Raw genomic sequence first — 26374 nt, 5'->3', positions numbered from 1 at the left:
TCCCTGTCCCGCCCAAGGCGGCCGCGCTCGCTGCAGCCCCGGGCAGCTCCGTGAGCGTGTCTGGGCTGTTCGCTGGAGATTTAACGGGAGAGTGAACTGAACTGTCACGGGAGGGCCCGGCTGGGTTTGCAGGTTCCCCCTGGAGCTCTTCCCCTGCCCGGCGCTTCGCTCCCGTCTCCCCTCAGCAGAACTTCCTAGGCGAGGAGAACCAGTTCGGGTGGGGGCTGGGGCAGCCCTGACACATCTCGGCTTTGGCGGGTTTCCGGCGCCGCCGGGGACTGGGTCTTTGAGTGACTTCTTTCTGTGCCTTTGGATTGCGGGGTTGCTCCCCGTGTCTGCCGAGGGGTGCACGTGCACCTTGGAAATCTGCAAGCGATGCACACACAGCCCCGTGCCATAATGCCTTGTAGATCCCCATCGGTCTGGAACATCCTCAGCTCAGTAAAGTTTCCCAGAGCATTTGCTGTGTCTTGTGGTGCTGTAAGGATTTGACGTTAAACTTGGTCTGAATTACAGCAGCTGTCACAGCGGTGTGCCAGTCAGAGGTTGTATTGGTTGCTAAAGGTTGTATTGTCCCCGAAGTATTGCGGTTCTGGTGCTGAAACCGTGGATGGTGAGGTTGATGTGTAGGCCTGTCCCCGGGGAAAGGTGTTTTCTTGCTGTAGGTTTAAACCCCAACAAGGTAAGGCAGGTTGGAGCGCTATGTTGGGGACTGTCTTTAACTGGTGTTAGAAGAAGACTGTAAGTTCTGCCTTCTCTAAAGTGGTTTAGTTTATGCCCTTTTTCTTTTCTGGTGAAGATACAATGAAATGCTTCTGTTGTTTTGCCTGAAGTTTTCAAAGGGAGTGACAAATAATAAAAATTCATAAGAATAAAGCATCTTTGCCACAAAAAGTTACCAGGCCTGCTGCCTCTAACCAGTTGTGACATGTTCATGCTGTGAGAAAGCTCAGCAGCTGTGGGATGTGTTCAGTTACTGGCAAACCGGCTGTAGCACGTGCAGCATCTCATTGGGGTGTACGTTAAGTGGAGGATAGGGAGTATGGGGAGTGTTGTAGGGTACGGGGTGGAAGGGAGAAGTGAGAGTACGTGTCAGTGAGCAGCAGGAACAGAGGGGTGGTTGCAGAACAAAAATCTATAAGAAATCTAATTACTTTGACTTTGCTGTTGACAAAACAACTGTTTTGTATATGTTGTCCTTTTTTTTTAAGGCTGCAGAACTTCGAGCTTACCTGAAATCCAAAGGAGCAGAGATCTCTGAAGAAAATGCTGAAGGTGGCCTTCACGTGGACTTGGCACAGATTATTGAAGTTTGTGATGTGTGCCTGAAAGAGGATGACAAAGGTTTGCATCTTTTAAAAGTCTTGTTGGTTTGGCTGAACATATTGCCATCAGTGCTTTCAAACAGTAGCAGCTGGCAGTATGTTGCAGGGCTTGCATGTTAACACATGTGTCTTTATGAAACTGGAAGTGCTTATTTCCATCAGTGCCATGTAAAATTTGCATGTCCTCTACCCCTCCCTCCTCCAGACATCCAGTGCCCTTTGAAGAAGTCAGAAATCAAGCTAGAGTGTGCTTGTTATGAGGGCATGGTGAATTGTATGTAAAATAGGCTTTCTGGAAAAAAGGTATGATAAAAATAAGACTTACTGTAAATTAATGGCTACGATGCTGCAGATCAAGAAAAATTAAAGTAACAACAGAAATTGGGACTCGACATCTGTATGTGGGAGTTTTGAGGCCTAAAGATTAATTGATTATTATTGTCTGAAAACACAAGGATTTTCAGTAGTCAGTAACTCTTTGAGTTAGGGCTGTAGATCCTTACAAACTGCACTGGTATGTTTGATAATGCTGCAGTAGCCTTAATGATATTTCTGTGCCTGCTGTGCTCTGTACCAAGACACAGATTCCATTTAGAACTTTTCCATGTAAAAAAACAATTGCTAATATGAATAATACTTGTTGAAAGAATGCATGGTTCATTTAGGGAGTACTTAAGATTGTTTTTCATGTCACCTTTTACTGTAGGCAAATGAGAATGAAATACTGGAGAAGCTTATTGCTCTGCTGTTTGATATTCAGATATCATTTCAGGGAATAAATAATATTTTCCATATGCAGTTAATTTTGTTCTTTTATGTAGCTGATATTTGGGCAGACTGTGAAAAGAAAACACCAAACTTCTCTGCTCCTGTTTGGAACAGATGTAACACCGCGCTTAAAACTGGAGCTGGGGGGGCTTTTGAATATACTTTGTTCTTGTGGGTGTTTCCCCTCTGGTCTGTGTTTCCTCGTGCCCCTGGTGAAAGGTTTTACGGTGGTGGAGCACCAGGCGTTGGCATTCTCACCACAGAACTGTGGAGCAGTTTTCTGGATGTGCAGGAGGAAGCCACTGTATTTTTAAGACCAAAACCTGAAGTTCCTCTGACTTCTCTTGTGTATGAGCAGAGAATTCAGAGCAGGTATGATATCAAATACCAAATTCTGTTTTGACTTTAGAGTAGTAACTCTTGCTTGACCTGGAGACATGAGCCAAATCTCTGGTACATTCTGATGAATGTCCCAGTTGGTTATCTTGGCATTTTCTTTCTTTTACAGTTTCTGATTTTACAGAATCATCATCCGTAGCAGAAGTAACTCCCGAGCACTAAATAGCTCCTGATGATTGCTGCCTGCAGTTCTAAACAGCTGCATGTTTTGTTTTGTGCAGATGTTGAGAGCGTGATGAACAGTGTAGTCTCTCTGCTTCTTATCCTGGAACCTGACAAGCAGGAAGCACTGATTGAGAGCCTCTGTGAGAAGTTAGTAAAGTTTCGGGAAGGAGAGCGCCCATCGCTCAGACTGCAGCTGTGAGTATTGTACAGAGGAAAGTGACACAACGGCATCTTGCAGTTGTGTGTGTTTAAATCAAAGTGTGAGGTGTCTGTCAACATATGTCTCTCTCTTGCTGGAAGCACTTTTTTTACCTGCCTTTTCCCTGTCATAAAATAGAAGCACCAGTATACTTTCTTCGCTTGAGTATTACAGAATTAAAATGCACAGAGTTTTCAGCTTATCTGCTGAAGACTTCCAAAACTGGAAGCCATTACAATTCATCACAGATGTAAGGTGCCACCAGGTTCTTTGTATGTACCAACACACATCTTAATAGAAACACTTTTGTGCACTCCAGTAAACCTCTGTAACTCAGTTTTTCGTTGTTTGTGGTTTAGACTGAGCAATCTCTTCCATGGTATGGATAAGAACACTCCTGTGAGATACACAGTGTACTGCAGCCTTCTTAAAGTGGCCTCATCGTGTGGTGCCATCCAGTACATTCCAACTGAACTAGATCAGGTAATTAATGTGGTGCTTCAGGTTATCTGGTGCTTTGTATTAACCATGTTGCATCTCACTAAAAATTAGCCAGAGCTGATACAGAGCAAACCTGTTACAAATTGCCAGAGTCTACTGAAATCAGAAAAATGGAATACAGAATTTCTCATCTTTTAAAGGTCTGTCTACACAATCTAAATCTTTGCTGTATATTTTCTGTTTCTGATGCTGGGTGTAGTTAGATGTGTCTGTTTGATTCCCGTGATAGTAATGAGTGAGAAGCTTTGATTAGAAATGAGGCATCAAGTTCTTGTCCCTTGCTCTGGAATCACAGTGGTGCACTCATCCCTATTTAGGAAGTAACATGGAGAGCACAGATATTTGGCTTCTCACAGGAAAATATCCAAGGTTCTGCAGGGGGAGCATGAGAGTCAGAGGACCCAAAGGAGAAATATCTGTGCAAGATCTTATCAATCCTTTTCTGCTTGAGAGAAAATGAGACATCTTTTCAGGTTTATTTTAGTCATTTCCCCGATGCTTCTTTTTTCACTTGTATTCTACCTAGGTCCGAAAATGGATTTCTGACTGGAACCTCGGCACAGAGAAAAAGCACACTCTTCTGAGACTGCTGTATGATGTCCTAGTAGACTGCAAAAAAAGGTATAAAAGACAAGTAATAGATACTAGATAACTGTATTTTAAGTTGATGCATTGTAAGTGATCTGTAGGGAACGTAGTTTTAAAAGTGCTGTAAGAAATAATCTGTACTGATAACTCAGTCCAAATATACCTGGGTTTTTTCTTTTTATGTTTTTTAGTACTCTTATGTTAAACTGGTGTTTCCAAGAATATTAAAGTTAGTAGTGAATTAGCTGCAAACCACAGACCCTCGAAATAAAACTACCCCTTTCTGTAAATGTTAATCTTTGAGCATTGTAGCATTATGCCAAGTTTATTATTTAATTGCACTTTTGACATTTTAGTGCATGGTAGTGCTATCTCTTATTTAATGATGTTGGGAGGCTTATCAATCACAGTTAACAGAATCAGTCTTTTTATGTAAACATTACCTTTAGGACAGAGCTTTCCACTAGTCATGGAAATTAATGTCTGCAGAATACCTGTTTGGCCATTTTAAATTATTATCTTGGATCATAAGAAGCATCTTTGATCTAACAAACTTGGCAGACCACTGTCTTCTGGCATGTGAAGTAATCCTGTGTGTATCATGCCTGTAAATTAATGTAAGTCCTAACTGAGAGCTGTCATCAATTTATCTTACAGATGGGATAGGGTGTATTGACTGCACTGGCCAGGGCTATAGAGATGGGCTGGTATCCAGGAGTGGTTCAGCATGTTGTTCCACAGCAGTTTCAGCCTGTTTAAACTGTCTCTGCTGTAGTTTGAACGGGGGGTGTGTGTGTTGCTTCCCCCTGCCCTTCCCTTTCACTCTGTTTGCTGAATTAGTTTTCTAAGTTGTTTTGTTGGGGTTTTTTTTTTAATTTTCATAGTGAGGCAGCATGAGGAAGGACCCTGCACTGCTGACTTACAGTGGTAGCAGAACTGCACTTGCATTTTCTACATTTGCATAACCTTGTACTGCTGCAGAAGGAAGCAATTCTGTCCTGTACCCCCCATTCCTGTCCTGTCCCCTCCAGCTACCAGTACCAGGGTGTGTTTGTGCTGGTGTCGGCATTTGTGCAGCTGCACAGTGGATTGGACTGGGGAGGTGACCTTGCCAGGGGGGAAAAAAGAAAAAAAAGGAAGTGTGGAGCTGTCATGGGAGGAGGAGAGTTTCTTCTGGCAGGGGAGTTAGCTTATTCTGGCCTGGTGAGATTGTAGCCTGTTAAAGCTGCGTCAGCACAGCAGGATCATTTTTAACTAACCTCAATTTAGGGATGATTAATCCTCGTGGAGTTGTTACACTGTGAGCTACATTATTGGGAATTCCTGTTCCTCTGACTAACATTAAAATGTTCTTGCATTGGTAGCACTGTATGACAGATTTCAGACAGTCAAAATAGTTTCAGAAATGGTGATCAGAAATCTTGTGCATACCTTAGTGCTTTAGAAATAGAAATATTACACTGATACTCTGCAGTGCTCCTGCTATTTTACACTTCTCATCCTATTGATTTATTGAGATGTTTTAACTGTCTTAATTCCCATATTTAATAGCTAACTATTTTTAGCTAGTCTTGTTATCAAATCTGTGGATTAAACTTCTAATTTTTGTTTCCAGTGCCACCAGGAGCCTTGCTACCAAATGGTTGTTGGTTACTAATAATAGATGATATTTTTAAGTTAGGCATTAAAAACTTTGACAAACCCTGTAATACATTAGTCCTGCACTCAGTGTCCTCACCATCTGTTGCAGCAAGCTTTGCACTGAATGGAGCAATTTTTCAGAGCACTTACACTTCTCTCCAGAAAAGAAAACAAGAAGTGACCCTAGCACCTTTGACCTGGCTCACTCTCCTGGATCAGTGGGCAGTATTTGCAATAGTATGGGAAACTCTCAGGAGCATTCCAGCTTTAGCGCTCAGGAATGTTGCTCTATCTAGCAGTATGGGATGATAAGTGGGAACTGAAAAATAAGTAATAAAAATCATACCTCAGTTACCGTGTTGATTTATAATCAAGGGGAAAGGATAAATTGTTGAAAACAATTTATTTTGATTTTTTTTGTTTTATCACTCAGTATGGCAGGAGAGATGGTTTTCCATCCATAATAGACCTTTCCCCAATGGATAACTTGGTAGTGAACAGATTGGTAGCTCGTGAAAAGTAGATAGTGCAGCTGTTCTGTGTGGTGTTCCTTTTCCTGCAGTGATAACTGAAAGCTTGTTTTATCAAATCTTTTCCAGTCACTTTCTGGTTGAAGTTTCTTCTTTCTGGTGATCAAAATCATCTTGATCTCTTTGAAGAGGAATTTTTATCTTTCTCATGATCAACTGAAGAAAAATTGGTGGTGGTGGCTGGAAAACAGATGGCTGGTGTGGCTTTTTTCTGAGATCTGTATTTGGTAGCTGAACTTTACTGGAGATTAGTTACTTTCTCTGCTGCTCGTGCTCCTTGCTGTAAAGGTTCCGCAGCAGAGTTTTGTGCCTCAGCTACTTTCATCTTCAGCATTTTCCTAGCTGTGTTGGTATGAAACTGCAAGGTAACACAATGTGTTTTCTTTTCCAGTTATAGATGGAGTTTTACAGGTGTGCATGGCTTGCATGCAGCCAGAGAGTTGAGTTGTGCTGTGAGGCCCTGACTGTCATGCCAGGTGCCAGCCTGATCCAGTTTACAGCTGGTCTCTGCCGTAACCTTGGCAGGATTCAGAGTGGGATTAGTCCTGCCCGGGTTTTCATTCAAACAGATCTGGCAAGTCTGGTTATTAATACCTGTAGCAAAAAGCTCAGCATGTCAGGCACTTGTAAAATAATTGTTTAATTTAATTTTAATTCCATTTACTATCATGTAATGTAGAGGGACTTGATTCCAACATCTTACTAAGTCTCTGAATACTCTGTATTTTTTTCTTCCCTTTATCTACCATCACTCTTCAATTCTTGCTGGCTTTTTGTCAAGTTACACATCTAGACTGGCCTGCAGAGCCAAGAGTACTTGTACAAGCTGTCTTGCTAGAAAAAATGTTCAATTTGCATTTTAGGTGAGATACACATTTAGCAACGAGCTTTGGTAAAACAGTGATCTGTATTAATGCTTTAATAAAACGAAGAAGATTAAAAGCCTGCCATATTTGCTGAGGCTCACAGGAGTTTAGCATGGAAATTTGAGAGAAATTGTCTTGTGGAATTCTGATGTTTCCTAGAAATACAAGTGAAAGATTCCACTCTTCCTCCCTTCAAAAATAAAAAAAAAGGTGTATAGGTTATTGCAAATACTGTTTGAAATTAGTTAAGTTTGTAGTTTTCAATTTTTGCTCCTAAGGGAAGGGGGAGGAAAGGAAAAGTTCCAGAAATCTGTAACCTAGTTCTCAAGTGTGTAAGAACAGCTATTGAAAGTTTATTTTAAATAAGGGGACTTGTATTTTAGTTTGAATAGCACATCAGCCGAGCCTCTTGTTTGAATGTCTAAATAGTATCAGTCCTGTATTAAACTGGTTCTTTTTCTTCACTAGAACATCTAGATAAGATTTCAGCAGTGCAAAAATCATAGTCTGTCATAGACTGATTTATATGCAAACAGTTCTATCATATATAAAGCTGTCTGAATTCATTTTATTTCACTAATACAGAGCTATCAGTTCCTCTACACACCAGTGTCAGTTGCCATCACAAAACATAAGCTGACCTCTTTAATGCTGGAGTCTTAAAACAAATGTTTCCTTCAAGTTTACATCCCTGAACACAGTTCTGGAATAATGGCTGGGACCTATAGAAAATTCCCCTGCCATGAGCACAAACTCTCTTCACTCAACATATATCCAGATTATCCATGTTGCTTGGTTCCCATGATGTCTTAATATTTGTACTGCACATCTCTGAGAGCTGGTAAATTCTCTAGGAGCACTAAACCTCATCATATAAAGAAGTTCTCAAATAGTAATATTGTGAGATTTAAAATAACTAAAGATAGTGTCGTTGTACTATTAAAAACCATTCAGACCTGTGCTGCAATATGGGTTAAACCATATCTCAGCACAGTACGTACTGGGAGTGTCGTGTTGGTTTGTTCCTTCCCTGTGCAATTTATGCCATTAACTTAAGTAACTAAAGTGAATTGAAACTTTATTCTTGCACAGTTTTTTTCTTTTAAGGGAATTTTGTAGGTCTGTCAGACCACATGGGGAAATTTACTGTATCTGGAATTGAGCTACTTTGAAGGAGAAGCTTAGCTGTATGCTGTAACTCACTGTAGTCTGGAGGGGAGTGTCCAGCCTTCCTCCTGTCCACCTTTCAGTGAAGTAGTTGCCAGTCTGTGTACATGCAGGGGAGATTTCTGCAAAGCACGTGCTCTCGTTATCGAGGTTTGGTTGTATCTGTGCTCATACTGTATCCTGTCCAAAGGAAGTAGTAAGATGGCATCAGCAAAATCTGTTCTCTGTATGGAGTAACTATCACAGCCTTCTATTCTAATAGTTAACAAGAATTCCATGAGAAATAGGAAATGGATTTTTGTGTGTATACATGCAGCATATTGAAGGTGTATAGTTTTTGCTGAAAACTTTGTAAAAAGCATCAGCAGTTGTTGGCCTCATTAGTGGTAAGAACTGTTACGTGAAAATAAATCAAAATCTGTTAAAATGACACAGTGACAGTCTTGCAGCTGGTCTGCAGTAACATTGATGAGCTGTTTAAAAAATAATCTGAGTAGACAAGGCCCTAGGTTTACTTTTTTTTTTTAGAATGAATTGTTTTTCTGAAAGCTGTCTGTCAGAGCCATGTTGGAAGCTGCTTGCTTCACAGCAGCCTGAGCCAATCTAATTGCTGGCTGCTTAACTTAGTCAGTAAATGAGCAGCTCTGACTCCGAATACTTGAAGAGAGAATCTGTGAAAGAAGAAAAGGCAGCTTTTATACAGTCACTTTCCTGACCATAAATATTCTTTAAGATATGCCATTTTACATTTGAAATAAACTTCGCAGTGCTACTTATTCTGCAATGATTAAATCCAGATGTGCATAAGAGGAGCATTCTAGTGAACCATATAAAGCTGTTCCTAGCTCAGAAAGATTTTTCCATAACCAGCAGGTAATTTATCAATTTAAGAGAATGAAATGAAGGGTGAAGATAAACATTTTGTAAAACAAGAATTGAAAGAATACATCTAGTTAATTTGTTCTCTCCACTAGAATTAAAATGGATCATCTGCATCTTTTTCAAGTGTAATTTAATTTGACCTATAACATCATAAATTTAAATATTTGAGTGTCTTGTTTGAGCTATTTTTTCAGCAGTCCTGAGGTAACTTTATTTTTCTTCTATAGTGACACTGCAGCAAAAGTAATGGTGGAACTACTGGGAAGTTACACAGAGGACAATGCTTCCCAGGCTAGAGTTGATGCTCACAGGTAATACTGACTTCTGGTTTCCTCAGAAGTAGCTTTTTCTCAATTGCTAAATTACGTTGATTGCCTTACTGTTCAAAGTTTGGGATGGCCTGGCAGGCAAGGGCCCTGCTACAGCCTGTTTTCTGTAGCATGGCCAACTTGATCAAGAGTTCATCTGTGCAGCTTACGGTAGGTTTGGTTGTTCCTAGGCAGCTGTGCCAGTTCACAGGTGTATTTCTGGTCACTGCTGAGAGAGATAAGCTTTGGGTTTAAGGATGTCCTTTATATCAACTACATTGGAATTGGCATCCTTTATTTCAGATTTTTTTATTCTCTTAACTTCAAGTGTTCTTTTCAAATTGCACTTTGTGTTGAAAAGAAATTCTTGCTCTCTTTTCTCTGAGCAAGTACTAAGGATGTGAACTGCACAGAAGTTAACTTACTTGTTGGACAAGCTGGGAGTAAAATGATTCTTAACAGTGCATTTTCTCCACCAGCCAAAATGAGTAAAAGCTTATATTTTGACATTCTAGCTATCATGATTCTTCTTAGGAATTAGGTTTTTAATAAGTCATGTAATTCTGCCGGGTGTGTACAACCAACAATTCTCAAGGGAGTTGTTTATACTTCAGCATGCAGGAAAATCAGGATGACTCATTTTGAAAATTAAAGTGTCTGTCCATAAATGAAACTTCACTGAATGCCTTACAGCGATCTGAGGCCTTTTACATCTGAAAGAACACGTCTGCCCAGGGTTTATCATATTGCTGCGTCTACACAGACCTGAGGTTCTTCTGGGTGTAGGTTATGTGGCAGGGTCGCAGCCTAGCCCGTCAGAACGAGCGTAGCACTAAGTCTTCTAACGTGCCGCTGAACAAAAGCTTTCATCTAGAGTTCTAGAAACACTTTAGGTCTGTTTATAGTCTGGAGACGCAACTGATAAATCATAGGTCTTACAGTGTTTGGTATTGGGGTTTTCTCTGCTTTGTGTCACGTATTCAAGTGTAATTAATCTTCCTAAACAACTTAATTCTATGAAATCTTAGGAGGACAGTAAAAATACCTCTAGGAATGAAAGTTTGGCTTGAAATAAATGCATAGATGAAAACAGTAGGGTGATCTGTGGTCTTACCACCTGGCAAATTTCATTTGTGATACCAGGCAAATTACTTAATGCTTTCTGCTCCTTGTTTTTTCCATCTGTAAAATGAAGATTAAAATCAGAATGTGACATATCTTATATTTAAGAATGGTTGAAAACCCTTGGGTGTTTCCTAGAAAGCAAAGAACAACAAATTGAGTTGCACTTACTCATAAAAATGTCTATTGCTATAAAAATAAGCATTTTTCCTTTCTAAACAGATGTATTGTAAGAGCGTTGAAGGATCCCAATACCTTTCTCTTTGATCATCTTCTTGCCTTAAAACCAGTCAAATTTTTGGAAGGAGAACTTATTCATGATGTAAGTAACTTTGTATTAAGATGGCTTGCTATCTGTAGAGTGCCTTCTTTTATTAGAGTCTTTTGAAATTCATTAGAATAGCTATCTGTCAGTAATACTGAGCTGCAATGTACTATTTCTTTTAACACTTCTGGAATTAAAAAAATGAAATATTATATGAAATGTTTCCCTTTAGAAGTTTCCTGCCCTCACGTGAGTTCTGTAGCAAAACTGCCTTTCAAGTTTGAGAAAAGGCAGTAAGCTCAGCACAGATTGCCCTCACCTATTGATAGCAGACAGAATTTTACCTCTTAATGGTTTATTTTTCTGTTCAGTACCAATAGATTTTTATTTTTATATATATATATAATCTGTCCTGGGTAGGGAGGGAAACATAGATAATATTTAAACTGTTCTTATATTTGTTTTCCATCTTCTAGCTTTTGACAATTTTTGTAAGTGCTAAACTAGCATCCTATGTCAAGTTTTATCAGAACAACAAAGACTTCATTGACTCCCTTGGTAAGTTTTCAGATCATTAAATTTCTGACTATTTACATGGTGTAAGGTATGGAAGCCACAGATTACTTCAGTTTTAACCCATATACTGAAGCCAAGGAAATTTAATAGCATATTTAATAATGGATTGAGTTTGTAGACTCTAACCTCTACTAGATCATAAATGGACCAGGTACCTGTGGTTTGTTCTACTAGGACAAGCTGGTTTACAGGTTTGGAAGAGAACTGTGTTTTTCCCCACTTCTTTTCTCCTAAACCTTTTGGTTTGTGTTTTAATGCATTGATACTCTAGGCTAGGCCAGAGATCACAGCTTTCCTGAGTAAGCCAGCAGCTTGTGTGAATCTCTTACAGTTTTTTAATGACCAGTAACTTTATAACAGCAAATACTGCTCCTGAACAGTAAGATAAAACACGCAAATTGTGTGTGTGTGTGTGTGTCTGTCTGCATGTGCTGATGCATTAGACCTAGCAAGCCACAGTCTGTCCCAGTTAATTTGTTTCATCACATGAAGCAATGTGATGGAATGTTAATGTCAGCACCCTCTTTATTTACACACTGTGGAAAAAAGGAGTAGTAATTAACACTTTGACACTCCCCCGTTGATGTGTAATTGACTGTTTCAAAGGAGCACTGGTTCATAAGCTATTGCATGCATTAAAATTACGTTTTTTATATTCCAGCTTTTTAGGACAGGGGTCAGTGACAATGCAGAAATTGCTCAATGATGCTGATTTTTTTATTACTGCATTAAGGTTTTGACATATTGGTAATGAATAAATGTTTCCATAAAAATCAGATTATTTTTTTTTATAACTTTGATTTTGAAATGACACTTGAACACTGGTTGGATGCATTTGAGGAAAGACATAGTTTTACTAAAACAGTGTTTAGTGCAGCCTTTTAACACATGCATTATTTTGTTTAATGGAGTGTGGTATAATTCTGAGAATAATTATCCTCAAAGCTTTAAAATGCTGGTACTTTGGGTATTAAAACGATGGAAATATCAATGTGATTTTTTTGTGGATAGAATTAGCAGCAAGTTTTTGGTAGATTGTAAATGTGTATAGAGGATAAGCATACCTTTTGTCATATTTATTTGAACATTAGTTGTGTAGACTTCTTGTGCTTTTCTTCCTTAGGGGAAAGTGGTTTTTTGTATTGTAATTATTTTTATTTATTGAAATGGCTTATCTGTTAGCTATTTGTTCACAGAAGTATTTGCTGAAAATGCTGTCATGCTTGTATTTGAATAAATTTATGGAGGATTAATTACATGTATATGTAGTATCAATCGTATAATATATATAATAGTCATTATTTCCTTTGCTTTGCCTTCCTGTATCTGTGTTTACCTCTGTGAGCATACAGTGTGTGCATTTTTAATATATCTGGGATTCACATAATCTTAGTAAAATCCTTAAATACCTGTGCAACTGCTCTGAAAGACAGCCTTGCTTCAAGTTATCTTGATTTCTCACCTGCTTTATGGTGTACTCAAAACATTCAGAATGTCTTTGAGCAGTGGACAAGGTAGAGATTGTGAGGCAGGAACGCTAGGAACTTGGCCTGAGTGTGCCATGCCTTTGAAAAACAAGGGCAGCTAGGTATAGAAAACAATACAATTATTAGATGAGGCATTCAGAAATTCTTTGAAACACCTATGATCTGTTCCCAAAAACAAACAGATTTTTAAGCATACTTTAAGGATTTTTAAATAACTTGCCAAGATACTGGGTTTAAAATAATTGGATTTCAGCCACAGTACAGCATCAGTTTTTAGTTCAAACCTCTCCTGGATCAGGACCCACTAAAACTTGTCTGAGAGCTGTGCAGTGAAGGCTCCTACAGGTGGCATCAGTTTGTAACAATCTGTTGTTTTATTAATGCTGACAACTTAGGCCAGCAGTAGCATTATCTGTGTCAACTGAATCGCCCTAACATGTCCACATTTAATCTGGCATTATCAACGGTATTTTTCGGAAAGTTAATCAGCATCTCATTTGCATTTGTTAATTAGGGTTAATGTGTGCTAATTGATTTTTTGATGCTTGTAGAGTTCCATTAAACCCAGTTAGGTAGAGTTGCTAGTGCTCCTCATTCGTATGAATTATGGTGATCACATTTTTGTTGAATCAGTGCCAAATAGGGAACCTGCATCATAATTATAGCTAATTAACACAACATGATGTCCTGCACTAATGTGCTTTCCTATTAGTGTGTGGCTGTTATAAATTCCAAACCTAAATATTTACTGAAGCAATGTGCATGTTCATAATGTCATTCCAAAACAAAATGATTGACCTGCATTTTAAAGAAACTTACACCAAATCTTTGTTGGTACCTCACGGAACTCGGACTTCAGTAGTGCCTTGGTTCATCTGAATGTCTGAACTTTGTTGACCCAGACTTTTTTTCAGGAAAATGGTCTCTGATTTAGATGTGCAAGCCCTTGGCTCAATTCCTTGTGTTGCCATTCAAACAATAATGTAAAAGATCTAACCTGACTTTTAAATAGTTCTTGAAAAGCACCACTGTACCACACTAGATGTTGTAAGCATACATGAGACTCATAATGCTTTTTTGCTGTGGTAGAAGCAGTTAATTATGTGCCAAAACACATTCTTCTAGCACAAAAATGTTATGTTGCTAAACCTGTACCAAGAGACATTTGTTTTCAAGCAACTACATGAGAATGAGTGGTGAGGCTGTAAAAAGGTTTTGATGCTACCAGTCATGTATTTTCCATTTGTTGTTCATTGCTGTTCTTCCAGGTGATGCAAATGAAAAATTCACTTGCACTCTCACCACCTGAAATTTTAAGGTGATGTTTTTACTGTTCAAAAAATCTGTGCTTCATTTTTGTAGATATTTATTACCTTTTACTGATATGACTGAGTCTTGATGAATTCATAGCTAAACACGAGGAACATACAGGAATTAATGTTTTACCTCAAAAAATGTTGATAAGGACAGGAGAAATATTTTCTTGATGTGAAATAAATTTTAGATTATTGGAAGCATATATAGTAAAAATAACATGAAAAACAAATTATTGAATTATAATTCATATCTGTAAACTGTCAACACTTTTACACAGGCTTGTTGCACGAACACAATATGGCAAAAATGAGGCTACTTACTTTTATGGGAATGGCTGTAGAGAATAAAGAAATATCATTTGACACAATGCAACAGGAACTTCAGATTGGAGCCGATGATGTAGAAGCATTTGTTATTGATGGTAAGAACTGCAGTATCGTACTTTATGCAATGCTAATAGATGATACCTTTTATAGTTGTCTAAGCTAATGTTAAATATTAAAAAAAAATTGAAAATTCATTTTTAATTTCTGTGGTTGTTACAAGATATAGCTGCAAAACTTCATGTTTAAAGTGTTAGCTTTTAAACAGTGTTTGTCTTTTCAGGGACAGGTACTGTATTTAATGTAATTCTTTATAGAACTAATAAATTGTTTGCAGGTTTAATTTGTCATCTGGTTTTGTTTGCTGTCATTAAAACAGAATGGGTTTGGAGGGGAGAGAAGTTCATAAAAACTGTACAGGATACTGCCTTAGTAGATGGGCACTAAACAATAGGATTCATGCATGACCTTCATCTTGTTACATCATTTTGCTTTTCTGCCTACTAGACTGTTAAAACCAACAGCAAAACAATATTACGTGAATAGCTGTAGTTTTTATATTTGTATTGATCTAATTTTGAACAGTTTTAATGCAGTTTAATACTTTTGCATTATCCTGAAAATATTGCTCAAAACAGCATTGCGTTTTTGCAGCTGTAAAGACAAAGATGGTCTACTGCAAAATAGATCAGACACAGAGGAAAGTAGTTGTCAGGTAAGACTTAATTCTTCATAACGTTTTGCAGAACTTAGTGTGTTCTAATTATTTCACTTACATTTGTCGAATATTTTAACTGGGAGCAAGGTATTGTTCCTATCAGTTGCTGGTAGTTAAATAGTTGCTATTTATCATAATTTTATTAAGGCTCACACTGAATGTGATTAGCTTATTTAATGAAAGAGTCCTATTTTCCAGCACATTTCATTTAATGACCTAATAGTGACAAGAATACTAATGACTGTTGTTGCTTTAAATATTTGGGAAGGCTACAGAATTCTCTAACTGGCAAAGTACAGCCTTTTATATAGAGAAAATAAAAATTTTCCTATTCACTTGTGAGAGTAAAGTAATGCTATAAAAGAATTATTAGGTGAGCATGACATCTAGTAACCATCTTCCAATTTTGTTTTACTTCTCTAGTCACAGCACACATCGGACTTTTGGAAAGCAGCAATGGCAGCAATTGTATGACACTCTAAACACCTGGAAACAAAATTTGAATCAAGTGAAAAACAGTCTCCTCAGTCTCTCAGACACATAACTTTTTTTTTTTTTTAACCTAGTAACATCACTATAGATGAAATTTATTCAAAAATTTGACAATTTGTGAATGTTTCCAAAATGTATGCAATTGGTTTAAAGAAGCTAAATATTCTAAATTGCAACACACAAAAAGCAATAAAACTAACATGGGAAAACATCTTCTGTTGATTTTCTTACACAAACAGTAGTAATATTGGTTATGCTTCTTTTGTTCTTGTTTCAGTTTACAATATGAGGGTATTTATTTGCGAGAGGTGGGGGGAGGAAGGGAAGGAGATCAGAAAAATGATAGTGCCAGTAATGGTAAAGCGAGAGAAAAATCTCCCTTATACCCTAAGGGAGGAAAAATGTGAAGCAGTTAAAAGTGAAGCTTTATGACAGAAGATCTGCTTTAGTGTTGAAAGAGACCTTACTGATACAGAATCAACTATGACAGATATTTAAATAATTTGGCAGTAAAGGTAAGCAGATGTTCCTGTTCTTCTGACACTTAGAACTGTGGTAAGTTGTTGTAAACATTTGTAGAAACCATTGTATCTTGAAACAGTTGTGGCTGATTTTGCTTGAAAACTGAGTGAACAGTCTGACAGAGAAACCAAACTGAAGTATTTCAGCCAAAACATCTGAGGAGCAGGAGAAGGATACTCCTAAGTAATCGTTTAATTTTACTTAATGGATATTAAAACACTAACCTGTGAACTTTTCAACTTTGGGCAATAACTCGAATTTGATTGCAGAAACAGAAAACTAACATTAGTAGGGAATGTATTAATTTTTGAACATAAAAATTCTATACACTCTATCAAAAAAGAAAGCACAGAGCATATATACCATATTCTATAGGAATACCTCTACAAATCTGGTTTACATGAGTGATTTATCTGTGCCCAGAAGACATGCTTTTTACTTCCTGCCATTGATCTTCACTCGCCGCCTTCATATTTTCTTTTTCTTGCTGAATGAAGTCTCTCCAAATTCAGGAATTTCTCAATTTCTTCTATTTGGTTGTGTATAATGGCATTATGAGAAGAACAGCTGTCCTCGTCTCCGAGTGCACTTTCACTTCTTGCTGGAGTTACTGTCATGTGAGAAGGCTTCTGTTTGTGCTGTAAAGCAGTAAATCCTTCTTTCACCTGACAGAATACAAATCTAGCAGTTAAAAATCCAGTGAAATCTAGGTACAAACATTTTTTTATTTTGCTGACGATTAAGCCAGCAAGGAAATGTGAACAGAAAGGTAAGTCAGTTGTAAAAATGTTTAATTTGAAGTGCTTGCTTCAGCTTTAATTTAGAAAACTTGATAATGACAAAAATTCTTTTATAAACCAAACCTTAACATAAGACTTAGTATAGATGAGTATGATTGAAAAAGACAACCTTGTACTAGAATGCAGATTAGCAAAATAAGAGTTTTAATTAAACAGTTTAATGTTGCAGTTGACATTTCTATTGCTATGCAAGTATTTGATTAACAAAACCCAAAATCATGAGGATTTACAGTACTAACCCCTCTCTGCTGTATAGGTTAGAAAGCAAACATCATTACATAATGCAAGGCCTGTTATAGGTTGGGTTTTTGTGTCAAAGATATCTTTGTTCTTTGCATAGTTTTAATTACTACGTGAAAGATGCTTCTTTTCTATCCTGATGAAGCACATTTAGCAACAGAGTAGGGAAACAGGTTTTTTGCTTGAATGAGGAGCTCTGCACTCGTGATCCAACACTGTGTGGTGGTCAGGGAGGCCAGCGTGGTGCCCCAGCCACCTGCCTGAGCACAGGTGCTCACCAGAGCCAGTGTTGCAGGGGATCTGTAACGTGACATCTAACACCTTGGTTGCATGCTAGGGTAAGTCTCTTGCAGGGATCACAAGATGAGGCCTTCTCCACTTAGTTATTTTTATATTAGGTAACTGTGCCCCAACCAACTGTAAGCCACAGTCTTTATCAGGCCTGTGTTTATTTTAGCATATGAACTTTGTGCTCAAACTTTCCTTCCCCAGTACACAAGCATTTCTTGAAGTTTGAAATATGAACAGTAAACTTTATGCAAATTGTTCATTTAGCCCATTGAATCTGTAACAACATGAAGTCTTCTACCTGTGGAAGTGAAATTTTCCAGTGAAATAAAGCCATGCAGTGTTACTTGGATTTTACTAAGGACAACAAGCGTTCAGACATCTTTGGAGAAGTAGTTGCAGTTAAGTAATATATACAGCATTTTAATACAGTTAGAATAAAGCTTTAAAAAAGTCTCAGCTGTCTAAAAGGTCTCAGCATTTGCACGATAAAATACAAGTAAAATGTGTCTTACTGCTAGCACTGAGTAATATGGCAACCTACAGGACATGTAAAAACCATTGATTACTGAATAGTATGACTGTGGGACTTGTGTTTAAACCAAGCTGAGGATACTTACTCATCCTTACCTTAGTACTCCAGCATCTACAGACTAATATTTAAAACAGTTCTTCATATTTTTACTAGAATTTTGTACCTGTAACATTTCTTTTTAATTTTTATCACTTTTTAGAGTACCGTACTTTGGTTGAATGAGATTACCCAAATTGTAGAAGGCATAAATCTGCTCTAGTTATAATCATACATGTTAGTAAAAACAAGTAAACTGAGCAGCAAAAAAAGACTGCTGAGCCTATTTTTAATCTCCCAACAGCTTTTTCATGTCGGTCATAAAAATGACAACTTTGAGGACAGAAGGTATTAGAATGACACCAACACAGAAGGGAGGCAGTGGTCTGCAATATCCCAGGCTGAGATTTCATAGATTAAGTATTTGAAAAATAATCTAAGGTCAAACCAGCAAGGCACTCTGTTCTCGTCCATCTCAGTTTCTACTTAGCCAACACACAAGGAGCTTTAGTTTGGAGGTGACAAAGTAGATATAACCACAATCAGATAATGAAATACAGCTTGGTATTAGCTGTAGATTAGGTATTATAGTTCACTCAATTCCTGGCTCCACCTCAGTGAGAAAAAGCAAGAAAGAGACAGTAAATACCACCACTATGTTTGGTGAAAAATCCACTGTCATTCCCAAGTAGAGTCATGTTAGGAAAGTTAATTTAAAACATTAGTCTTACGAATTTCAGAGAATGTGAATGCTGGTGGCATTGAAAGCTGATTAAGTCCACTGAAGTCAGCCAATTTTGTCAGTTAAAAACACTATACACCCTGACCTCAAACTTCATTCAGAGAAGACAGCTATAACTACCTGAGAAAAACCTCTGGAACCTTTTCTAAAAAAGGAAGGTCAGCTGCAGTTGTAAATTATTGTATCACTTTTGAATAATATGTTTAGCATTAGATCAGATCCTAATACAGCAGTTACAGCTGTTCAAGCGCTACAGTCTAACATAGATCTAAATGAGCCATTGCTAGTGCCATCCTGAGTGAAGTTGTCTTCCAGGGAAACAACAAGTTTCTTTTTAATTCTCTGCATTTACACATTTGTGTAATGTCATCCTACTAAGTAAGATAAATCTAAATACAGCATGACATAACTGCAGCATAGAATAAACAGACAGGCTCGAATTCATACATATGCTGAATTATTACTCTTTCACAGATTCTTTTAAATAACATATTCCTATCATGTAATAAAGGAAACAATGTTTTTATACTTTTACATACTATTTTTTTTCCTTTCTCTTTCTTTTTAACTCCTACTTTTACTGTAGGTGATGATTTTTATTAGGGTACGCAATGAACTACCCTCTTCCTCCCCTCCCAAACAGACTGGTTAGCATCTGTTTGATTCATATGCTGTGACTTTTTCCTGCTGCTTTCTATCAACCTTAATTGTGAAAAATGGTGCCTTGTTGCCCTTTTGATATTATTTTGGAGATTGACTCAGTCTTAAAGTATCCAGATGCGTACAGTTGTACAAATATCTGTGGAATTAGCTCACTGAGGTCTGGTCCGCAATATTTTTAATTGACTTACATGTTCTGTGGGAAAAGAAGAATCATAAAACGTCTTTGCTATAGCATTCCATTCTTCACTAGGATCTCCCTGGGGGTCTCGGTGGATACTAGAGGTATTCAAAGTGTCGGCAGCTCTGTTAAAGCTAGTAGAACCTGATTGACAAAAAGGAAATGGTAACAACTGCAATTTAGTCTCTAGGCACTAATTGTAAAGTAACTAAACTTCTGGTTTACCTCTGATCTTAAAAAAATAAAATATTTTTGGTTTAAATCACTGGATCTCTCCTGTAGGCTTTTCCTTCTTCATTTTTTTTCTTTCACATACTTCTGCATCTATTTTGTCTCTAAAGATGAGGTATGTTTCTACTCTGATTAAAAATGTTTTATATCATTTTCACATATTAAGTTAATGAAAAATTAAATCTTGATTTATAGAAAATGTATGTATTCTGAATATTCTAACTGATTTTTTTCCCCAAACAGTATTACTGTTACAGTGTTACTAGACTCACCTTCTGATAATGGTAATAAAATATGCAATTACTGCCATCCTGACATCATATTCCAGGGTGACTTGTAATAAAAAAAGATATTCTAAATACAAAGGTTTTTAGACAGAGAACATTTTAAATAAGGAGTCTTTTTGTAAATGGGTATACCTAATATGTCAGGAAATCAGGCTATAATTATCTGCTAAAGGTAGGAAGCAACTAAGTACATTAATCATAGCAGAGTACAAGGCTCCAGTCCTGCAGTGGTTTTATGCACTGCTAGTAGACTCCACTGAAACCAATAAGAAGTTCCTTGCAAGACCAGATCATAAGCACGCTTCCACAGTCACTCGCAATGCAAACAGGGGCTGGTTTGTCACTACTCAGATGCCTGTCAGTCACTGCTACAATAGTAAAAATCTTTGTTTTGCTACGAAAATACATGTTACCTCATGGTTGTGTAGCAGTTAATTAAGAATACTGTCATTTTCCCTTGGGAGGAAGAGGAAAATGGTTATGAGTTTGTGTTTGTTTTCTTTTTTAAGAGTTCGCCAGGAAGATCTTGCCTGTTCCCAGTTCATTCCTCCATTTACAGATGTGGAGTGGCTGGTCTCTGGGAACCAGAGTTGTATGAATAGTAAATTGCATTGTGGTTAGGTAGTAAAAGAAATTCCCTCAGGTAAGCTTACTAAAGTCTTTTACCAGTGCTCTTCACCTCTAGGTCTCCCATATGGCTAAACTGTTTGTGCTTCAGTAATAAATAAGTAAATAAATAAATTTAGGGACACTATGGATTCCAGTGCAGGTTTGCCATTGGGGAACATATCTGAAAACAAAACAAAAACCAACCACAGTAAGTCTTGGAAGTTGCAGTGCTGAGTACTGCAGCAACTATCTCTTGGGTGCCCTGACAGTAAGGTTCTCTAGTCCCCAGAAGAGGTGCACGATTCAGAGCTGAAGTAGGGACCTATCTAAATTAGGCAGTGTGATGAGAGTGAGAGGCACATCTGGGACCCAGACCAAGATCCTCACTGTGCAGTTTTGTTAGAATTCAAGAAGTCTGGTGACTGCACTGGTCACTGGGCAACTCATTTGGGGAATCTGAGTTATATTAAAATCCCTACCAACTCCTTTGGATAAACCTCTCAGAGTCACTTCTTGGAATTATGATACTCTACATACAGGAAAGTTTCTGACAAGAAAAGGAGGTGGAAACACATGGAAAAAATTCAGATAGTGCTGTCTGTTCTTACAGAAAAGAGACGTGCAGGACATCACATAACTATGCATTCATTTTCTTGACACAGGTATCAAAATTCATATTATTAAACAAAATAATGTGCCATCTGAGATCAGGATTCTGCTACCTTGCTGTTACCACTATTGTTTTAGGGACAAAGACCTTTTTGAAACTGAACTTGCAAAAATTGTGCATCTGTATACAAACATACATAGGCAAGAGACCAACTACAGAAATGAAATTACCTATAAACCTAAATTCTTAACACCAGAACTATATAAAGAAACCAGACCGCTGGTTTTCTGTCTCACTGCCACTGGCCGCAAAACTAAGGGACAGGAGTCCATTCTGCTCTTTGTATGTTCAAGGGCAAATCTCAAAACACGACATCACAAGCAGCCAATATTGTGGATCCAGCTCTTCTGAAAAACATTTAAGCACGCAAAACTGTTTTTCCACAAAAGCAGGGACTTTCATTTCTTCCAAAGGTCATCTAAATTTTTAAGCTTAGAGCATACAGAAAGAATAGAATTGGCATGCAAAATTTATTTTGAGAAAGGAAGACACTTACACTGTCTTTTACTCTGTCCATTTACTGAATTTAAGGAACATCTGTAAACTTACTGGAGTCAGTTTAGAAATGGCACTTTCAGTAAATAAATATGGGGTAATCTAGCAGCTAATTTTATTGCTAAACAAATCTAAAATACAGTTTTTTCACATTTGAGTAATGATTCAGAAGCACATGGAATAAAGTTCATATTTACTGTTTTGCATATGCAAAATATTGCTCAGCAAATAATCATGAAGTGCCAACAGTAGGAGATGAAAAGGCTCCTTGAGCACTCTCAACAGCTAGGCATGTTTTCCAGAGCTCCAAAAAAATATAAACTTCTCCTTTCACACATTCAACATATTCAGATGGTTTTAAGTGTCCTTCTGAATTAAAGATGTGAAATAAAATTAAAAAGTAAACTTAGTCTCTAAGTCCCATTCAAAGAAGCATCTACTGGTTCAAAAACTACCCTAATTTCTATACAAAATGAGGGCACTGAATAATTTCCAAAAGCTTTTCAGATACATGCAGAGCCCTGACAGAGTGTGCTCTTACATTAGGGTTAGAAATGCTTATAAAAATTCAGTTTGTCATTGCATTGCTTTTCTTCCACAAAGGAAAATATGAGAAAAAGTTATTTAATCAGATGACTGAGCAAACAAAAGCTGTTTAGTTGCATTTGTACTATAAATTAACAGATAAATCTATTTTTTTCCCATAAAACTAAAATATGAGAAGGTTTACATTTTTCTAATGCCACACTAAACTTAGATGCAGAAATTTCACGTTGATAATTTTTCTAAGTATATTCAGTACATGTTTCAAAACATAAATGCTTATTTTTCTTACCTAGTCCTGTTTCTCTTCTGTCAACATTTTCACTGAGATTCTGACACAGTGTTTTTGAAATAACCTTTGTGTTTTCCACTAAGCATGGTAGTTTCTCTTTCAAAAGGAAAGGTTCCTTGGAACCTGAAGTCCATGTAACCTGCCCTCTCATTTGACTTACTCTTGAACAAGAACTGAGGTCTAAAAAATTTAAGTATACTGGAGTTTTCTCAGCTTTTTTATCTGAGGTTGAAAGATCAAAGGATGACCTTCCACTTATATTTACTAAATTTCCAGATGGTCTCATGGGTAAAGAGCATGATTCTTTCAGGTGACCCTCAGCAAACTTCCTTCCTGGAACTGTAGTATTCAGCAAGTCTTTTTTCTCTTTTATCAGTGTGTTATTTGTTGAATTATTAATCTCCAAGGAATGTCCATTTTTGATTGAGTGTACCTGTACATCATAATTAACTTTTTTACATGGAATTAGTTTATCTCTACTAATTTTATCTGTTGGGGTATTTTTATGAGCAATAATTTCAAGACCATGAGCCTTCACTGGAGATACAGCTTCAGCATTCAAAGTACATGTGTTTGTGTCATTCCCTGTTTGTTCAGTACTCTCTTGTTCAGGTTGTTTGCTGCGCACGTCATCCACATTTATTCCTCTTTCCGTTTTTGGAGGGCATAAATTGAAAGTACTTAAGAGACACATATCATCACTGTGTTCTTTTATGATGACATCATCACCGCTTGCATTATCACAATGAACAGCTGGTAGATTTTGGGCATCAGTTGCTGGAACACCAGTACTCCTCAGTGCACCATTTCTGTTCATGTTTCTGGCATTTTCATCATAATTTCTGTCTTCAGCATCTACATGTGCCTGTTTAAAAGGAAGTTTATCTCTATGTAAACCACTCAGATTTATCAAGTTTTTTTCTGGTTTATGTATTTCATTGCCTACATAATTATCACTGTCCAGCAAACTACATTTTTGGTGTTCTGTTTGAGAATTTTCTTTAATATAAGACGGGATGCCAAAACTTAATTCCTTAGGTTGATTATTATCTGTACTTCTCTCACACACAGCATTCTTCTCAGTGCAAAGAACCACTTCAGACTCGTTTTTGGGTGCTTCAGGTATAAGGACATTTTTGTTGTGTTGTGTGGTATTTGATTTTTTACCTGCCTTAATACAACTTGATTCATCTGTAGCATTGCACAATTCTTGCTTGCTAGAGTCGGTCTCCTGACTTCCATTTTTCTTGTAGGTACCTACAGTGTCAGTACTGTCTAGAAAGACATTTCTTGTTTGAGTGTGGCATGCTGCCAATAGCTCAGTGCTGTCCTGGAGCTTTTGTTCTAAATTTGCATTGTTTTCATCCAGTAACATTCCACGTGTTGCTCCTAGATTTTCTGCTTCTTTGCACTCAGTGACACGTATTTCTGAGGTCTGTCCTTGAGTAATTAAATCAGTATCTGTGCAGAGGGTGTTCCTGGGAGAAGCCTCCCTTTGCTTTTCTTCATAAAGACTAGCAACATTAACTTCATCCTTAAAACTGTTTTCAAGAACTCGTACATCTGTTAGAGTAAGTGTATTCACTAGTTAGTGACAGATAACCTAGAGGTTAAGTAATGCTTTATTTTTACAGTTTACATTTTCCAAAGAGATGGACACAAGATTAGTATCAATACTGATTTTTCTTATCTTATATGACACACACAAGTTATCAAAAAGTTGCTGAAGATAAGTATTGCATTATGGTAACTTGCAAAATATTTATAAACTGTTCAAACAGAAAATATATTAACATTCTGTAGATTTTAGATATGGCTTATAGTTGAAATATTTTCCAACTGATACCTGTCAGCATTATTATTGAACAGGGTCTTCATTATGAAATCCTATCACATTTAATCAACCATTGTGTGTCTACATAAAGTTTAAGCTACTGTGACTGCATTTGTCTTTATTTTTGAAAGTGGCATTTTTAACTGAATGAAAACAAAAAAATCCGTTTAAGGGACTATATTAATACCAAAAGAATATGCTATGACTTGATGGTAGTGGGCCAGTGAGGAACAGCAAGTATTTCAATATCAGAAAGGTGTTTTTTGAAAGATACACTTGAAGGCTGTGAGCACTGATCCTTTAAAGCAGTCACTTTGCAGTTAATAAGCTTTTAAATTTCCACATATTTGCTACATTGTAGAGACCAACTATTAGAGACTAAGTACATTTTCTTTAGGTGGCTTCAAAAAATTACTGGAGTTACAAAGTGCTTTGTATAGAACAGTATTATAATTATCTGCATGAACAGACAGACCTTCATTGTCCTGTGCAGCACAATCACTCTCTGCCTTTTTTCATTGTTTTAAGGGAAAGGGGAAGCCCTTGGTTTTGCTTCCAAACACTTCTATACACATCATAGTTCTTCCTAACCCCTATTCACTTCTGAGACTGACATGCACAAAGAGTGCTGCAGCAGCCTGAGCAGTTATAGCACACGGACCTTACCTAATGTCCCAGGGCAGCCACTGGAAGTACTGTGCTTTCATTCAGAGCTTTGTGAATTTATTGTAGACTAGCACTACTGACACCAAGAATTTTACTGTTGTTAGTACAAAAACATTTCATTCAAGATTTAAGCATTTTTCTGTCATATACTCCATCTGTAAACATTTATCCTTTCTTCAACAATACTACTTATCTCTATTATCCATGTAGTGTTATTACTTTGTTCTGTCTGTAATTCCTCAATGCTTGAAGAGTAGTCTATTGTGTTTTTTACTTCAGTTTCTTCCTCATGTCCAAAATTACTGTCTTTTCTTATTATAGATGGGATACACTCATTTTCTTTCTGAATAGCCTGTATATCCCTATCTTTTGAGTGTTCTTGACCACTCTAGCATAAGAAGGAACAAAAGATTATACATATTTCAATAATTTACTACAGTCACTGATTAAAGATCATGACTTAGATTGCCTACATATCAAAGCTTTCAAACCTGGATTTTATTTTTTTCCTTGTGATTTAGTAAAATCTAATTAAGCAACATACATATACCTAAGATGACCTTTCCCTCAACAGCATATTTAATGCTATTAAAAGAAATTCAAAACATTTTCAAAACCAGATCTCCCTGTACATACAGACACAAAAGAATTACAATAACCCTTTGCTAGGTATAGTCCTATTCTCTAATTGTACACAGCGATATTAGAAATTATATTAAACTAAACATGAAGCATAGTAAAATTAAACTAAATTGCAAGTCGAGTCTGTAATGAGGTCTGACATCGTACCTTTCTTTTAAAAAATGCTTTTTGTTTAATTATTATTCCACGGGTGATCAGTATAAAGAAGTTTACGTGCATTCTAAATTTCATGCCTCACAAATAATCACAGGGATTTCAGATTGCACTAGGTGTAAAAATAAATATATACATATTTCCTTGCAACACTTGGAACACAGTCAAGATCTAAGTCATAACCAACACCTTGCCCTTTTGTGTTTTACTAGACACTGACTCATTACCGATACAAGGTGAAATTCCACAAATTAGAATAATCAATATGATATGCTGCAGCTCCTGTAATTTCTTGGCAATGTTCCACTT

At 37.1% G+C, this 26374-nt stretch overlaps 2 protein-coding genes across 2 annotated transcripts in view; one reads left to right on the top strand and one right to left on the bottom strand.

The window, feature by feature from the left end:
* Positions 1–1213: 1213 nt before the first annotated feature.
* EIF3M (eukaryotic translation initiation factor 3 subunit M) lies at positions 1214–15847 on the top strand. Its single transcript, XM_029084732.1, has 10 exons — positions 1214–1344; positions 2714–2852; positions 3216–3339; positions 3884–3978; positions 9259–9342; positions 10684–10783; positions 11203–11284; positions 14384–14527; positions 15084–15144; positions 15571–15847. The coding sequence occupies exons 2-10, from the start codon at positions 2728–2730 to the stop codon at positions 15689–15691; spliced, it is 936 nt and encodes a 311-aa protein (XP_028940565.1). The 5' UTR covers positions 1214–1344; positions 2714–2727; the 3' UTR covers positions 15692–15847.
* A 769-nt stretch (positions 15848–16616) lies between these two features.
* CCDC73 (coiled-coil domain containing 73) overlaps positions 16617–26374 on the bottom strand; it is a gene marked incomplete at its 5' end in the record, with an annotated part of 29386 nt that continues 19628 nt past the window's right edge. The window contains 4 exons of the mRNA XM_010166920.1: positions 16617–16826; positions 19654–19787; positions 22771–24333; positions 25490–25658. Of these exons, the coding sequence (XP_010165222.1) occupies positions 16617–16826; positions 19654–19787; positions 22771–24333; positions 25490–25658 (2076 nt within the window). The remainder of the gene's footprint in view (positions 16827–19653; positions 19788–22770; positions 24334–25489; positions 25659–26374) is intronic.

This window comes from Antrostomus carolinensis, unplaced genomic scaffold, assembly GCF_000700745.2.
Source record: "Antrostomus carolinensis isolate BGI_N321 unplaced genomic scaffold, ASM70074v2 scaffold36964, whole genome shotgun sequence".
Lineage (NCBI taxonomy): Eukaryota > Metazoa > Chordata > Aves > Caprimulgiformes > Caprimulgidae > Antrostomus > Antrostomus carolinensis.
This window is presented reverse-complemented; position numbering and strand designations above follow the sequence as displayed.